The 17,173-nt window shown below is 38.7% G+C and overlaps 1 protein-coding gene across 1 annotated transcript; it reads right to left on the bottom strand.

Moving 5' to 3' along the window:
- Window positions 1–1,571: 1,571 nt before the first annotated feature.
- Window positions 1,572–16,533, bottom strand: adgrg3 (adhesion G protein-coupled receptor G3). Its single transcript, XM_035528739.1, has 12 exons — window positions 16,423–16,533; window positions 10,675–10,759; window positions 9,472–9,565; window positions 6,935–7,072; window positions 6,419–6,547; window positions 6,235–6,286; window positions 5,920–6,011; window positions 5,682–5,800; window positions 3,691–3,953; window positions 3,432–3,522; window positions 3,040–3,326; window positions 1,572–1,803 (listed from the first exon to the last, which is right to left on the bottom strand). The coding sequence occupies exons 1-12, from the start codon at window positions 16,472–16,474 to the stop codon at window positions 1,703–1,705; spliced, it is 1,503 nt and encodes a 500-aa protein (XP_035384632.1). The 5' UTR covers window positions 16,475–16,533; the 3' UTR covers window positions 1,572–1,702.
- Window positions 16,534–17,173: the final 640 nt, after the last annotated feature.

The raw sequence follows: 17,173 nt of genomic DNA on the forward strand, positions 1-17,173 counted from the left end.
TAGTGTGTTGCAATAATTTTTTGGATACACGAAGTAACCAAGTTCCTCTTAAACTGGCTGACCCTAGAATGACCCATAATAATAATGATAATAATAATAATAATAATAATAATAATTATTATTATTATTATAATATTGTACTATTATTGTATTTACAGAACTTACCTTGGCATTTTGCCTAGTCAAAGTGTAACTAGAGATGTCTTGAATTAGCATTATGTCTAGTCGTAAATGAATTACAGATATCTGTAATGTAAATCTGTTGAGATGAATAACATACTGTCTACGGCTCTGACGACAACGTTTACACTTCCAAAAAATCAAATAACTGTGTGAAGGCACGCGTGTTTGTTTTAAAGTGAAACTCCGCCAAATTTGCAAAATTTCTTAGTCGTTCAGTGGTTCATCTATTTAGAAAGTAATTAGGAGTGTTTTGGCGTGGAGTTCACCGTCCTAGAGAACTTTATCGAGTCAGAAATGTTCACAATTGTACTAGAGATCAACGCTACCCTACTTTATTACTTAACATGAACACATACGTTGCTTGATGCCTGAGACATTGTTTTGCGAGTTTTGTTACAAGTGTTTGACCTAAAAGTACTATCATGGATTACTTAGGCTGTGTAATTCCTCTCAGAACGCGTTCTCAACTGAGCCTAGCCACAGCCTTTCAACACAGCTAATGCCAGCAGAGGTTTTTGTTAGGTTTTTTAAAATACGGTTTCCTTACCTATTTTGGAAGATGGCAGACTATGCGGAGTAGAGTCGTTCGACTTTGGTATTTGTTGATAGCTTCAAAACAGTCACAACTTAAGGATTTCTGGTACTTGTAAACAGGTTCAGCTTCCCTGGAAATGGTGCATTTCACACCAAAAACACTAATGACTTTGTTTGCATCTACGCCATTGAATGATAAAGTAATTTAGCAAATCCGTGGAGAATTTTAAACATATATGCATACACTCACACATTGTGGCGACAACAATAATTTTGCAGAATTACTTGTCTAATTATGTTACCCTACAAAGTCTTCTTGGTATAGTAGTGGGGCAGGTCTGTTGGTGTTAACAATTTACCCTAATATGTGTTGTTGCTCACTATGAATTTAGCTTCTTGACAGTGAAATTATAAGCACTACTTTACTGTATTTCACAGTTTATTTGAATTAGTAAGAGGGCAGGGGGTAGAATAATGCCAGTGCTATGTGTTAACATTCTGGACTTTATTAAATATGATAAAGTTTAAGTTACAGAGGGTGAATCCTTCACACTTATTTTCAGGCTATCATAATAGCAAAGTACTCCATTAGTTGTTGATGCTGATAATGTGGCAAGTTAAACAAAGACCGTATTGTTCGTCTACCTCGGTCCCAATCGCCTGAGTATTGATTTGGGACACCTGCTCCTCATCAATGTTTTTCCCTATTTGTACACCCGCAGGTCCCCAAGAACAAGAGGACTACGAAGATTCCAGGGCGCTTGCTACCTGGAATCTCTTAGTGGAGTACGATAGGACGTATATTGATTGTAATGAAAGCTAACCTCCATGTTTTTGGTGCATGGAAACTGAAGTAAACTGGAGACACTAGAGGAAACCCACATAGACACAGGCAGAACATAGAAGCTATTATTTTTTTTAATTATATTAATATGTTTTCTGGAAAAACCCCAGTACATTGCAGTTCAGTGCCTTAATGCCATTATCATGAGCTGAGGTTACTCATGGAGATGCCCTTCCCTGTATGTTGATCCTCACGATTTAAATGACATGTGATAGATAAAAACCACAGGAACATCAAGAATCCTAGAAGAAACAAACATTTATTATATTATTATTATTATTATTATCAGTTTATGTTTTTGTGCTCTGCAAAAAAATGCAGGCCAGCCAACACTGCATAATCTCATAGAGAATTCTAAGACACTACATGATCTACACCCCCCATGGTGGACAGTCAGAATATCTAATTAGTTTAAACTGTCTACACTATGGTGGACAGCTAGGAGCCTGAGTGCCGTTCATCATCCATGTATGAATGGAGAAACTCTACAAGGTAAGTAAGTAGCAAGACCATATATGGCCTGAAATGCTATAATCAGGAGTTTGTACTGAATGCAGAAGGATATCTGTGCCCACCGTAACTGAAAGAACTTTGGTAGTTGTTACCATTTATAGGTAAAATGAACATTTTTGATTTGATTTAATGACAAAGTGAGGTCTAAGGAGTGATCGCCAGGGCAAACCTGTGACTGAAGTCTGTTTGCTAATCAAAACAAAGTTATCTATAACATCTGAGCAGAGATGGCAGGAAGGCACATCTTAAGATGTAGGCTAGAGCAGGCAAGAAGAAGCATTAGAACCGAGTTTAGAGATAAAGAATCTCTGAACTCAGAACAAGCTGCCAGAGGATTCTCCCCAGAGGGTATCAGTTGTAGGTTAATGAAGAAGAGGCTGAGAAAAACTGTGAAATGTAAATATATTCTGTTGATTTTAAAAGAAGCTATAAAACAAAACCTTTCAGAACTTCGTGAGAAGTAGCAGCAAGAGTCAAACAACATGCTTTGAACTGTCATTGATAGACATAAATGTCTGCATGCAACAGCCCAAACCACAACACAGCCTAGCCCAAGCCACAACACAACACAACACAGCCTAAACCACAACACAGCCTAGCCCAAGCCACAACACAACACAGCCTAAACCACAACACAGCCTAGCCCAAGCCACAACACAACACACACAGCCTAAACCACAACACAGCCTAGCCCAAGCCACAACACAACACAGCCTAAACCACAACACAGCCCAAGCCAGAACACAGCACAGCCCAAGCCACAACACAGCACAACCCAAGCCACAACACAGCCCAAGCCACAACACAGCACTGTTAGCTAACAAAACCACAGCATGGTTAAATACAAAACATGCAAACAAAGAAGCAGCAACATCTCATGCCTGAAAGCTTCAAGAATAGTGATTAATCAACAACATGTGAACAGTTAATGCAAAAACAGTTATACATCATAGAATGACACTCACCTTGAAAGGAATTGAGTATGGTAAAGATGTACACTCCTATTAGACTCAGGGGGCCATGGGTGCTGAAGGCCAGCCCCCAGGGCAGCCCCAAAACCAAGCTGAGTCCCAGTATAGTGGCCCAGTCCTTCCATATCCTGTTCACCTTGATTCCACTCTGGACATCCCGTGCTCTGAGCTTATGTAGCTTTACTACGACCACTGCCAGGATGGCTATGTTGAAGAGTAATACCAGCCCCAAATAACCTTTCACAGTTATATCACTTACAGCTTTAGAGGTAACCCAGCAGCTGCACATTGGGGAAGAAATGCACAAATATGGAGATACATGACACAGACGTGAACTTAAGGAATTTAATTAGAATAGTATTTAGGAATTGTTAGCTAGATCTTACATTGCTGTGCTATTGCTGTCTTTCTCTGTGATAGTGTACTTGCCATATGTACCAGCCACTCCACAGATCATCACTATAATGGTAGGAATGCCTACATCAAGAGAGAAGAGATCAGTTTTAAATATGAAATTGCAAGAGAAGGTCTAAAATTCAGTTATTTCTGTTACTAAATGAAAGAAAAGGAACATTAGAGCTCAGAACAAGTATGTTGTGACATATTTTGGCATTTATGACAACTGGCCTTATCTTCAAAACTTACCCCAACCCACCAGGCTTAGCTTGAGTAGGTATCTCCTTATGTAGATGTTAAAGATCCGCACGAGGAGCAGGTACAGGTGTACGCCTTCAATAGCTGTCCAGGTGAAGACAGCCAACAGGGCCCAGTGCAGTATGAGCCCCAGGACTTGACATACCCTCTCTGTTTCAGACCACAGACTACTGGCCAGGAAGGTGATGTGGAGGAGTAACAGTGAGCCTGCTAGCTCAGTATGAATGATGACTGAGTGCTCTGCCTTTGTCTTCCTGTGAAGTTGAGAGAGAATCACTGTGCCACAATCAGAAATGTTTAACAAAGTCAGTTTTGTCCTGATGCTTTTGCTTCTAAAAGCACAGTAGGTTAAAACAGAAAATGGGCTCTTATAGGTGTCATTAAACACAGCAACCCTTATATTCACAGCTTTCAAAGCATTCAGGTTCGCTAATACCTTTCTTGACTATATCTGTAGTTCAGAATAATTAACAATAAAAGTAGTTTATCCAGTTTTGTATTTCTTTGATATAAAACATTACCCTAGCAATCATACTATTTACATCATACATTCCTTGCATAAACAATTAAACTCAAAGGTTTACACATTAGCTACGTAGTTCTACATAAACTTCTATAGGATACAGTGGTGCTTGAAAGTTTGTGAACCCTTTAGAAGTTTCTATATTTCTGCATAGATTTGTCCTAAAACTTCATCAGATTATTACAGAGGTCCTAAAAATACATAAAGAGAACCAAATCAGACAAATTAGGTAAAGAGATTAGACTTTGTCATTTATTTATTGAGGAAAATGATCCAATATTACATATTTGTGAGTGGCAAAAGTATAGGAGCCTTTGCTTTCAGTATCTGGTATGACCCTCTTATGCAGCAATAACTGCAACTAAACATTTCCGGTAACTGTGGATTAGTCCTGCACATTGTCTTGGAGGAATATTAATCCATTCCTCAGTACAAAACAGCTTCAACTCACTTATGTTGGTTGGTTTTCTCCCATGAACTGCTTGCTTCAGGTCCTTCCACAACATTTCTACTGGATTAATGTCAGGACTTTGACTTGGCCATTCCAAAACTTTAACTTTATTCTTTAACCATTCTTTGGTAGAACGACTTCTGTGCTTAGGGTTGTTGTGTTGCTGCATGACACAGGTTCTCTTGAGATTCAGCTCATGGAAAGATGGTGTGACATTTTCCTTTAGGATTTGCTGGTATAATTTGGAATTCATTGTTCCGTCAATGATGGCAAGCCATCCTGGCCCAGATGCAGCAAAACAGGCCCAAACCATAATACTACCACTACCATGTTCCGTAGAAGATTTTTATGATGGAATGCAGTGTTTTCCTTTCTCTAAATATAGCGTATCATTTAAACCAAAAAGATCTATTTTGGTCTCATTTATACATAAAACATTGTTCCAATAGCCTTCTGGCTTGTCCATGTGAACTTTAGCAAACTGCAGATGGGCAGGGATGTCCTTTTCTTTGGAGCAGTGGCTTTTTCCTTCCAACCCTGCCATACATACCATTGTTGTTCAGTGTTCTCCTGATGTTGGGCTCATGAACATTAACCTTCGCCAATGTGAGAAAGGCAGTTACTTGCTTAGAACAGGGGTTCTCAACCTTTTCCACCTCACGACCCACCTGTTTATAACTAGAAAGCATAACGGCCCTCGAGAAAACAAAACTCAACTTTTTATATAAAATAGTATTTTTTCTGTATAAAAACTGGCTCTGTATGACAGTCCCCATGTCAACAATCCATCTTATGCTATCATTAGAGACTGGTACTTTCTGTATTTTTTTTGCTGCAGTTTCCTTTAGCAGCCAATTCCTCAGCGATTGTAAAAGCTTTCTTATTCCATGCAGTATGCCTGGTTATACGGTAGCTAGCTTTCAGGGCACACCTGGACTGTGACATTGTAGAAACAGTTGTTTGCTTTTGGAGCAAATATTATTGAGTTCTTTGTTGAAGCTGTCTTACCTTTCTCTTAGAAACAGTACAATGATGATGACTGTGAATACCACAGAGAAAGAAGACCCGATGTATGTGATATACGTAAGACGATAAGTGTCTTCATGGTCTGGCACACTCCCAGGATTCTGTCAGGAATCATGTGACCAAATAATATATTCAGAACCAGACAGGATGGAGAGAATGACTGATCCAAAGGCAGCTCTTTGGGGAGAGAACAGAGTCTGTGTTTGAATTGTGAACTTACAATAAGTACTGCAAAAAAACTAAGGTGATTGCAAGTGCAGATTAATTGTGTATTCTCCCTTGAGGTGCTGCAGCCATCAGTGCTCCAGTTCCCTGAAGAGCAAATAGGAACATACCACAGATAAAGGCCAACATCATACCTAAACAGGAAGTCAAAAGACTACAACAACACAATTTACAGAGTTCTCCACTTCATTTTTCAAAAATCTTTTTACTGTCATCATTTTAGGAGGGGAAGTGAAGAAAAGGAGTATTTCCTTCAAAATTGGACATTGTTGAAAAATCTGGGAGTTTGTCTCTGGGGATTTGTCAGGACCTTTGTCTCTACCATTTGAGTGCTTCCAGAAGACACACGTTCCATTCTCATTCTGAAACATATGCATAATTTGAAAAAGCACAAATGAGAACTAATCATTCTTATTTTTACTTCTATTTTTGTACTTTCAAAAATAACATGTTTAACTGGTACTCCTACAACATTGTACAAGAGACAGTTTTACCTGGTTGTCTTTGGCAAATACCATTGTAATAGGGTGAGAGAGGTTTTGAACAGGCTTTTCTCCAAGCCACACACCTAAGACTTTATGATCCCTTACGATCTCATTCTCATGAACAGATGCTGAAGATACCTGTTCCCAAATACATGTGAGAAACCCACTTTTAACCTACTACTTTGGATGCAAAAGACAGCTTGAATGTCATGTTAAAATACACTCCAAGTTTGGTGCATGTATTTGAAATACACAAATGTACTTTTTGTAGCTCAATCGTTATGTATGGAGCGTTTCATGATTGACTACAGCTGAAAGATATTTAAAAACATCCTGTAGATGGATTTAAATCAGGGGAATCAGACTTGGGTCCTGGAGATATACAGCACTGCAGGGTTTGGGGCTTTCTGCCCAGTTCAGCTCAAGAAGGGATTTGTAATTAACTGATGTATTGAATTTAGTTGACTCAAGGAGTCTTTGGTTTAAAAACAGTTTTGACAATCTAGACCAAAATCTGCAACTAACCTCAAAAAGGCTGGCATTTAGCACAAATACTTTCAAGTCCACGTGATAACTACTGATGTTTGCCTGCACCCTAATGCTTCTCAGGAGTGCTTCTGAAGGAATATGAATGGCATGTCCATAGTTAGTATCCACTCTGGCCTGCAAAAGCAGTGGGTTAAAACAGTTAATTTTGTATTCATACATATTCCTACACTACAGAGGATTTTTACTAAGAACCACATATACAGTTGCTAAGTTTTATTGTGGTGAATATAGTGTTAAATTAAAAAAAATAAATCAAACAACCTAACACTTTTACTAGTATTTTTTTCCTCTCTCTCTCTCTCTCTCTCTCACACACACACACACACACACACACACACAGTTATTAGGTTTATTAGTTACACCTGTTCAAGTGCCTGTTATAACTAGTCACTCTAATTAGCCTAATCGAATTATATCTAATTGGCCAATCATATAGCAATAACCCAATGCATTTAGGCATGTGGATATGGTCAATACAACCTGTTGAAGTTTAAACCAAGCATCAGAATGGGCAAGAAATGTGAAATAAATGAGTTGAACATTATATGGTTGTTGGTGCTAGATGGGCTAGTATTTAAAAAAAAAACTGTTGATCTGCTGGCATGGGATTTTCATGTACAGCCATCTCTATGGTTTACAGAGAATGGTCAGAACAAGAGAAAATATCCAGTGAATAGCAGTTCTCTGGGTGAAAATGCCTTGTTGATGCAGAGGTCAGAGGAGAATTGCCAAACTGGTTAAAGAGGCAACAGTAACTCAAATAACCACTTATTACAATAATGGTATGTAGAAGTGCAGCTGTGAATTCACATCAGACCTTGAAGCAGGTGGGCTACAGGAGCAGACCATATTGGGTGCCACTCCTGTCAGGCAACTGAGGCTACAATTTGCATTGGGCAATTGGACAAAAGAAGTGTAGAAAAACATCTGGTCCGGTGCATCTCGATTTCTGCTGTGATATTCGGATTGTAGGGTCAGAATTTGGTGTAAACAACATGAAAGTATGGATCTATCTTGCCTTGCACAACATCTCAGGCTGATGAGTGGTGTGGGGGATATTTTCTTGGCACACTTTGGGCACCTTAATAACAATCCTGAGTGTGAGACAAACTATATATCCTGTGTATTACCTAGGCTGTTCCTAGGAATGCACTCTTCTGGACAGAGATCTCAAATATTGTTCCTGGGATCACCATCACTGCAGCCTTCTTCTGCTGTTTGTCCATCCCCACTATGTCTGATTGGTTATCCATTACCATTTTGTCAGTCAATATCTGGAAGTCCCACAGGATCTTAATTTGATCATTCTCCACCACCTTTGGGGGTGTATCCCACTTTGACCTCGAAACTTTCGATATGCTATGCCAGCCACTTAGTTATGGCATTCCATGTACTCTCTGCCTGTTAGCATCTTGCATCCCACTGTTATATGCTGGATTGTCTTAAGGGCACAGCCTGCATCTGGAGTCCTGCCTGGTGATTAGTGTGTGCATGCTGTCTTCCAGCCTTTTTCAGTCATTTGTAGGATTTATCCATATCAGACACTCCCACTGTTTTCCAGTGGTACATACTGTGCAAGGGTTTATCTTCTCATGGTGGTTCCTGCTCCTTTCCATCCTCCTCTGGTTTCTGCTGTCTGCTGCTTAGTGTACTGTCTAAGAGTGCTGGATTTGGGAAGAATTTCTCCATGCATTGTGAGGAGCTTCCTCATCTTGATGTCAGTGGTTTCCTCCTCTGTCCATCTTATTATGCCAGTGAGGTATCTAATGACTGATAGAGCATAAGTGTTGATAGCCTGGATCTTGTTCTTCCCATTCAGCTGACTTCTCAGGACTTGCCTCACTCTTTGTAGGTATTTGGCTGTAGATGCTTCCCTTTTGGCCTCTTAATGATTCCCATTTGCCTGTGGGATTCCAAAGTATTTATAGCTGCCCTTAACATCTGTCATGTTACCTTCTGGTAGTATGATCCCCTCAGTTCTAGCTACTTTTTCTCTCCTTGTAATCATCCAACCACACTTATCCAGTCTAAATAACATTCCAATGTCATTGCTTTATATCCTTGAGAGAGATTAGTTAGTTGTCTTGTTCATGTCTGGCATACAGCTTCATGCCGTCCATGTAGAGGAGGTGGCTGATGGTTGCTCCATTCCGTAGCCACTCTTGGTGATGATTTCACTGAGGGAATTCAGGCCTATGCAGAGCAGCAGTGGGGACAGGGCATCTCCTAGCTAAAGCCTACGTTTGATGGTGACTCATGCTATTGGCTTTAATTGGCTGGGGTTGTCTTCCATAGCCCCACTAAGTTCTTGATGAAGGCTATTAGAGTCTTGTTGATGTTATACATCCTCAAGCATTCCAGAATTCATGTGTGGTGCACTGAATCATAGGCCTTCTTGTAGTCAAATTCTACAATAGTTTTAAAACTCAAAACAATGGTAGGTTAACCAGGTCTTTTAAAAATTTCAGTTAGGTTTTCGTGTTAACATAAGAGATATATTAACATATTCTTACCGTATATGAGGAATTGACAGTCATCAAATGCAAGTTTGGGTTTTGCAGTCTTCCAGGCTTTTTAGTACAGTTTCTCATATACCTTTCAAGGCATCTGTCCAAAAATGTTTATTATTAATAAATTACTCTATAGATTAATTATGCACAATTGTGTTGAAATATCTCAAATGTGATGAATGAGTGGTTGCCATGCTGTTCGGTTTGAAAAGATGTAGATCTCACAAACCTGTCTGCTGATCCTTTTAGAGGTGTAAAATGTTGGTCAGTAATGCAGTGTAACACTGTAGTAATAGTAATTATATTGGAAAATACATCAAATATGTATAATAAAACTGTGTAGGTATCTAGAATACAAATCTCAATATGCTATTTTAGAGCAACTTTACTACCTTAAAGTAAGGTAGACCTTGAAACATTTTTGTTATTGCTGTACTTATTATGATTTTGAATCTTCAGTTTCCAACTTGCTTTTAGGCAAGTCAACACTATAAATAATCTGTTAAATGAGGTGTTTTGTTCATTTTATTTGTAAGTCACTAAGCCATATGCTATTTGGTAATGTGTCTTACAAAGAAGGTAGTTAATATTATGTCCTCATGTAAGACTGAGTATATGTAATCATTTATAAAAGATAAATAAATTTTAAAAAAGCATAAAATGAGTCTGAGACTCATTAGTAAGATCAATAAAATACACGTGTAAGCCACCTACATCTGTTACATGAATTAACTTTGAAGCCATTTTAAAGCGGTTTCATCAAATTCCAGGGGTGAAAATCTATTGCGTTAATGCATATTGAAGCATAATGACCCTGATTTTCTGCTGTCTTTATCTGTTGTACAAAAAAGTCATACTGCACTTTGACTTTAGGGACAGAGGTATGTATTAACCTCTAGCAAATCACAGTTTTGCAGATGTAATGAGACAGGCTCTATCATCATATTTGGTTTTAATTCAAATCCAGATGTCACTGCAGCCTTCAAGATGGCACTGTTCCTAATATTATAACATTAGCCAATAGCCTCAATAACAAGTCTACAATTAAAGCCTAACATTCCCAAATGTTACTCGCATGGCTGACAGTAGATGCTTACAGTTTACAACCACAGCCTCCCAACACTGCATCTAGACAATGCAGCTCAATTTCAAACAAAAACTGTTCAACTTCCTGCAAACAGCAAACAAACTTTATTAATTTCTCACCCAAGGGTATCCACGTTTTGTTCACAAGTGTCGAAAGCCTGAGAGCAGAATTGTGGAAAGCCTGAGAGCAGGAACTTGGCAGTCCCTGCAAATATTAGTGTGATATCAGTTTTTCAACGTTTAGCAACACACTGTCACTCCAAGTATAAGGATACATTTTTAGGTATATGTTGGCAAACCTTTAATATGCTGACATCTTCCAAAGCCTTCACAAATATACATTTATATAAATATATATTTATTTACTGAGTTTAATCCACCCACTGTGTCTCAGCTGCTTTGCATAATTTTGCACCTATGACCGTATATATATTAAAGAATGATTTCTATACTGGAGTAATGGCAAGAAGAATACGGGAAGATTGGAAGATTTTTTGCATGTGTTTTTGCTTGTCAAAGTAAATATTTTTCATGACAGGTTATGATTATACTTTGAAATCAAATTTATCCAGGTCTAAAATTATATATGATATATCAAACACTGTAAACTGCACTACCAAAACACATGCATTATTCCACAGACTCTAGGCCCTCCAGAAGCTCCCATTTTTAAAGCAACGGCCCTGATAGAACTCTTTGCAGTCCCGGTAATAGATGTTCACATTTTTGCCAAACAATTGAAAGACATGATTAATGCTAATATGATTGAACATGTGGGGTTTAATAAATTAAATTAATGCTAAGCTTACACTAATAGAAAATAATGCGCAGAATGAAATAGGACTAGTGCTTGAATAAATAAAATAATTACTGTATGTCCAGACATAACAGGAAATTCCCTAAACGTGCATATGTGTGACTACGATAGAAGACATGTGTACGAGACGGTCAAACAGAGGTGACGGTTGCGAAGGAAAAAACAAAAGCAGAAGTGGTGCAAGGCGAGAAAAACTATAAGTTTGTCTGTTGCTTTGGATCTCACTCGCACTGCGTTGTGAAGTGACATCTCCAGAGCTCTGCATTAATAAAAGGCCACAGGGTAACGCACTGGTTCCTGTCTCTTCTTTCCTGCGTCAACGGACACGACAAACATCAGCAGGTTTATGTGCTGAGGCTTCACTTTGTGACGTTTGCAAGTGAATTTGTTACACTTTACTGAAGAGCACTACTGAAGAGTCAGGTGATTACATGAAGACTACATAAGCCCTTTATCACAACTGACATACATAAATATTAATATATTCTTATTCCAGTGTTAGCTACAAAACGTGTCAACTTTTAGATCAAGTTTCCTTAATAAGTGTGAAGTGATACAAGTGTTTGGTGACATTAGTATGTGTCACGAAATGTAATGAAGCCTACAGACAATTAATGGAGCCTGTCTAAAGCCAGACTTACACTGTGCGATTTCAGTGGTCTTATAAGAATGTTACATGTCGGACTGTTTGAGATGATGCCAGTAAAATCTATGGGTAACTTTGAGCAATAAGGAGGCGGACGTATGTGCGGAGAAGAGCGAGCTTTATTACGGGCAAAATCAAAATCAGAGTCGTTATAGTAGTCCAGGGCCAACACGGAGATTACGAGAATACATGACAAAACAAACAAACAAACAAACAAAAAAACCCTCGAAGGCAAAACAAGGAAATAGGCTATAACAAAAGATGCTAGGAAAACTCGGGGCTAAGAAAGACGAAGGTTAGGATACACGGAGTACAAACCAACATTCAATACAACCAAACACAATGAACCCAACAAACGCATTAAAATAAACGCAACGTAGTCAACACAATGACTCTAACGTTCAAATAAACAATTTGAACAGCTAAGACACAAGCCTCAAGACAGGGTATAAATACATGAACTTAAGACTAAAAACGAGGGACGGAGAAAACGAAAATATGGAACGGAGCTAAAATACACAAGACATGGAAAACACGGAAGCTGGGAGGGACTAATCGTGACACTATGTCTGACTGTACCATATCGTGTGCTTTTAATATCAGATTGCACAATAAAGATTCTCTAACGATAAATGTGCAAATAAAGGAAATAACTGCTTCGTGCATGCGTGCCTAGCACAACAAGTTAGCATTGCCACAGAAACCCTGAGCACCCCTGTGGGACAAAGGATCGTTTCTCTACTTAGTACACCTTAGTAGCCTTTTTTTCCCTTGTTGACTCTACTGATTATATGGGCAATTTAGGTCTCCTTTGCCTCCAGTGTCAAAACCCTCTCATCTCATAGGCCTCGGTGGACATTGTTACTTTCTCACTGTCCTGTTTTGAGAACTGTTTGCCCCCCTCTGTGTCTTCCCAGTCTACCTCCATTGAAAGCCCCTTCACTGACACTCTCACTACTCTCTCTGAATATTCTGAACTTGGAGCAGTTTTTAGCAAATGTAACGCCACACAATTCCCTTCACACCATCCATATGATTGTACAATGAATATTATTGAGGGTTCCAAAGGTCTAGAGTTTACCCCTTGACACAAGCAAAACAAAGACCCATGGACACTTGTAGCCAGGAAGCAGTAGCCCAAGGTTTTATCAGACCATCAACCTCTCCAGCGGGTGCCGGATTTTTGTTTGTGAGTAAAAATGTTGGCGGTTTGCATCCATGTATTAAGTATCAGGGATTGAATACTATAACAAAAAATACACATACTATCACGATCAGTCCCTTCCATGTTCTGTGTTTTGTTCTGTTCCATAGTTTCGTTTTGTCCTCACAGTGATTGCGTACACCCGTCCCTCCTTTCTAGTTCATGTATTTAAACCCTGCTGTGTGCCTTGGTCGTGGCTGTTCATTGTTTCATGGTTTGAAGGTTTGAATTAATGTTAGAATGTTTGAGGGTTGTTTCTTTGTGTTTCCTAGCCTTAGTTTCTAGCCTGCTTCCCTATTTTGCCTTCGTGTGTTTTTGTTTTGTAATGTTTTTTCGTACTCTCCATGTTGGCTCTGTGACCCTGGACTGTCTTAATGACCCAGATTTTGGATTTGCCCCTATTAAATCTTGTTCCTCGCAGTACATGCGTCTGCCTCCTCACCACTCATCACTACACATACCCGTTGCCTTTAGTCCCTCTGGCTCTTGGGCAACTCTGTGGGGCTGTCTTTTTCTCCAAGTTAGACCTCAGAAGCGCCTACAATTTAGTTCATGTCAGAGAAGGGGATGAGTGGAAAACTGCATTTATCACCATGTCTGGCCACTATAAACATCTGGTCCTAACTTTTGGCCTCCGTAATGCCTCTTCAGTCTTTCAGGCATTTGTAAATGACATACTTTGGGTTTAATTTGTACTCTGATTATGTTTGTGTTGGTTATTTGAACCTGGACAATCGAAATAACTCTGATTATGGATTTGTCATTTATAAGTGTCTTTTCTCAGCGTAGGCGTTGGCCTCATGTTTTCTCTGCATTACTAGTTGTTATAGTTTGTTTTCATCTAATCAAATGACATTCACCAGTAATTCACTCTATAATGAAATAATAGTGAGGAGACAGCAGGTGATTTGTGGTCTACAAAGGCAAATATTAAATACTTATGGTGTAATCCTTCCCTCCAAGAAAATTATAATTTTCCTATGGACAGCCTGAAGGCATCAGTTAGTGTTATGGAATTTAGATCTTGTTGATCCCTGAAAGCTTTGTTAGGAAAATATACCACATCAATGATATTTTGCTTTTTTCCACAGACCTACACACACACACATTAAGCATGTTCATCAGCTTTTAGCTAGACTCTTGGAAAATCATCTTTGTTAAGGGAGAGAAATGTGAGTTCCATGTACAAAAGGCAGCCTTCCTAGGTTATGTTATTAGTCCTGGTGGAATATTGGACAACAGAAAAATCAAGGCAGTCACACACTGATCACTGTTAAGGACCAGCAACAGTTTCTAGGCTTCATCATTTTTTAATAGGTAATTTATCAGAAACTACAGTAGCATAGCTGAACCCCTAACTGCCTCCTTAAGGGAGCACCTAGAATGTTGGCATGGAACTCTTAAGGGTGAGGCTGCGTTTGTTTTTCTTAAATAAAGCTTTCACCTCAGCTACTGTTCTGAGACATCCTGACCCTTATAAACCTTTCGAGGTTGAAGGTGATGCATCTTATGATTGCATAGAGGGGTTTTTTTGGTCAGTTGAACCGCCCCCCAAGCTGCATCCCATGGTTTTCTTTCTCACAAGCTCACCCCAAATGAGAAGAACTATAGCACTGGTGAGCTTCTTGCTAATAAGCTGGCACTGGAGGAATGGTGCCACTGGTTAGAGGGAGCTAACCTCCCTTCCTGGTTTTAGTGACCATAAGAATCTCGAATATTTAGCCAATGCAAAACATCTTAACCCACGTCAGGCCTGTTGGTCCCCCCCTTTTATTTATTTTTTTCAGTTTACCAAAATGAAACCAAGAAACCAAACTTCAAACACACTATATGACCTATATGAAACATCCCCTTAATTGCAAAAACTCTAAAAAAGTGATCTCAATACAACTATGCTCTTACTTGCAAAGGAATAGCATATTTGAAACCTTCCAGTCAGGATTAAGACCTTGCCACAACACTGAAACAGCATTGACTAGAGTTGTCTGATTTACTGTTGTCAGTAGACAGAGGCTATACTACACTATACTTGTGCTGCTTGATCTCAGTGCTGCATTTGATGCCATAGATCACACTGTTACCATGTCACACTTTGGAATGAGAGACAATAATGTTAATATAATCCCCCCCACTTGCTGTGATCATTATTCCTCGTTCACATTTGTTATCTTTTGTACATATCATCTATGTCATCATGCTGTCCAGTATCGACTAGAGGAGGATGGGTTCCCTTTTATGGGTCTTGGTTCCTCTTGAGGGTTCTTCCTCTCAGCTTTCCTCACCACGGTCACCTTTGGCTTGCTCTATTGGGGCTTGAACCCGCACATATGTAAAGCTGCTTTGTGACAACAGGAGTTGTAAAATGCGTTATATGAATAAACTTTGCTTTGCTACTTAGCAAGCTGTATCATATCATTAGCATTGTCACATTTGACATACCAAAAAACCACAAAACAAAAAAACAAAACAAACCAAACAAAGCTCACACACACACGCACACACACACACGCACGCACGCACGCACACACACACACACACACACACACACACACACACACACACACACACACACACACAAAAACAAACGAAATAACAAAAAGCCTTTGCCAGTTATCATCATTTGCAATGTAATTTCTCCCCACACAGTGTTATGGCACATCTTGTCACCAAAAATTTCACTTGACATAGTTATGTCAACTTGACATCAAAGCAACTTTTATGGCACTTTTGGGAATAAACATTTATAAATGTTTATGTATGTTTATGTCAGTTGTTAATGTTGCTTTTCATTTTTTATTGTTTCAATACATTAGGCTATTTTGAATATTTCACTACACATGGAATTGGTTCATATTTTTAAAATTCACCCTTGAGCAAATAAGAATAATGCTATAATCAGGAGAAAGAGCCAGAATTATTAAGTTATAATTGAAAGCTCAATTGGTCAGTTTACCCAAGATGTTTCACCCTACCACTACGTTGTGCATACTGAGCCACAGAGTTACTTATTTTAAACAAAATGAGCTATTTTATCCTTATTTAATTAAGGCTTAATTGAAATTTTGCTGTGCCCTAAGAGCTTTAGGTAATTGTTCCATATGTTTCAGGAATTTTAAAGATTTTAACCTAAAGTTGAAATCCAATGCCTCTTTTACTTTCAGTTAAATTGAAATAATTTTTGTATAACATTCTTTGTCTTACCTGGCTGTGCCATGGAAAATAAGCAAAAAACAAGTATATACGGTCTCCTCATTTCTTTAGAATAATGTCTCTGTCTTTGTCTAAGACAGTGTATTCGTCTGGCTCAAAGTACTCTTTACTCCTCATTTGTGTCACTCGTGTTTGTGGTTTCCTGACAAAACGGAAAACCACCCATTTAAAAAGCATTCCAAAGAACATGCATAGTACGTACATATACCAAAGCACATGCATATATCTGCTTTATGTAACAACCAAAACTGAAACTTACAAACTCTATCTATCTATCTATCAATCAAAACATGAGGTATAAAGCAGAGTTTATTGGGAAACAGACAGAAAGAGAAAAAAGTTGCTTGCTTCGCAGGTTAGAGATCTATATATTAATCGTTTATCAATCATATTATTTTTTGCTTAGGCTGAAAGAAAATAGTTTATCAGTATTAAATGACAGGATCTCTCCTAAATAGAGAAGTGCAAATTGTGAAGCTGATGTGAAACTGGTAATTAGGCAGTGGAGTGTGACATGACACGGTAGGTTTTGCAACTTGTGATGTATGCAATGTGACAGCTCTGAACATCTTGTGATATTAAGTAATTGATTGTTGGAAATGCCCTACTGAGAGCTAAATGTTGCTGCATCTAATTCTGTTACGAGTGGCCTGTATTGTCAGGAAAGTTGTTTTTATCGCATGTGGAAAGGGAAGAGCATGGCTTGAATGGCATCAGCTTCTCAGCCACAGGATGCCTGGTG

The sequence above is a fragment of the Electrophorus electricus genome, chromosome 1 (assembly GCF_013358815.1).
Source record: "Electrophorus electricus isolate fEleEle1 chromosome 1, fEleEle1.pri, whole genome shotgun sequence".
Lineage (NCBI taxonomy): Eukaryota > Metazoa > Chordata > Actinopteri > Gymnotiformes > Gymnotidae > Electrophorus > Electrophorus electricus.

Excerpts from the sequence above, each read along its gene's own strand:
- adgrg3 (XM_035528739.1), bottom strand. The coding sequence starts at position 16,474 with ATGAGGAGACCGTATATACTTGTTTTTTGCTTATTTTCCATGGCACAG. Across the intron at positions 10,760-16,422 it reads ATTTTCCATGGCACAGCCAG|GGACTGCCAAGTTCCTGCTC; the intron begins GTAAGACAAAGA and ends TAATATTTGCAG. Across the intron at positions 6,012-6,234 it reads CTCAAATGGTAGAGACAAAG|GGAACTGGAGCACTGATGGC; the intron begins GTCCTGACAAAT and ends TTTGCTCTTCAG.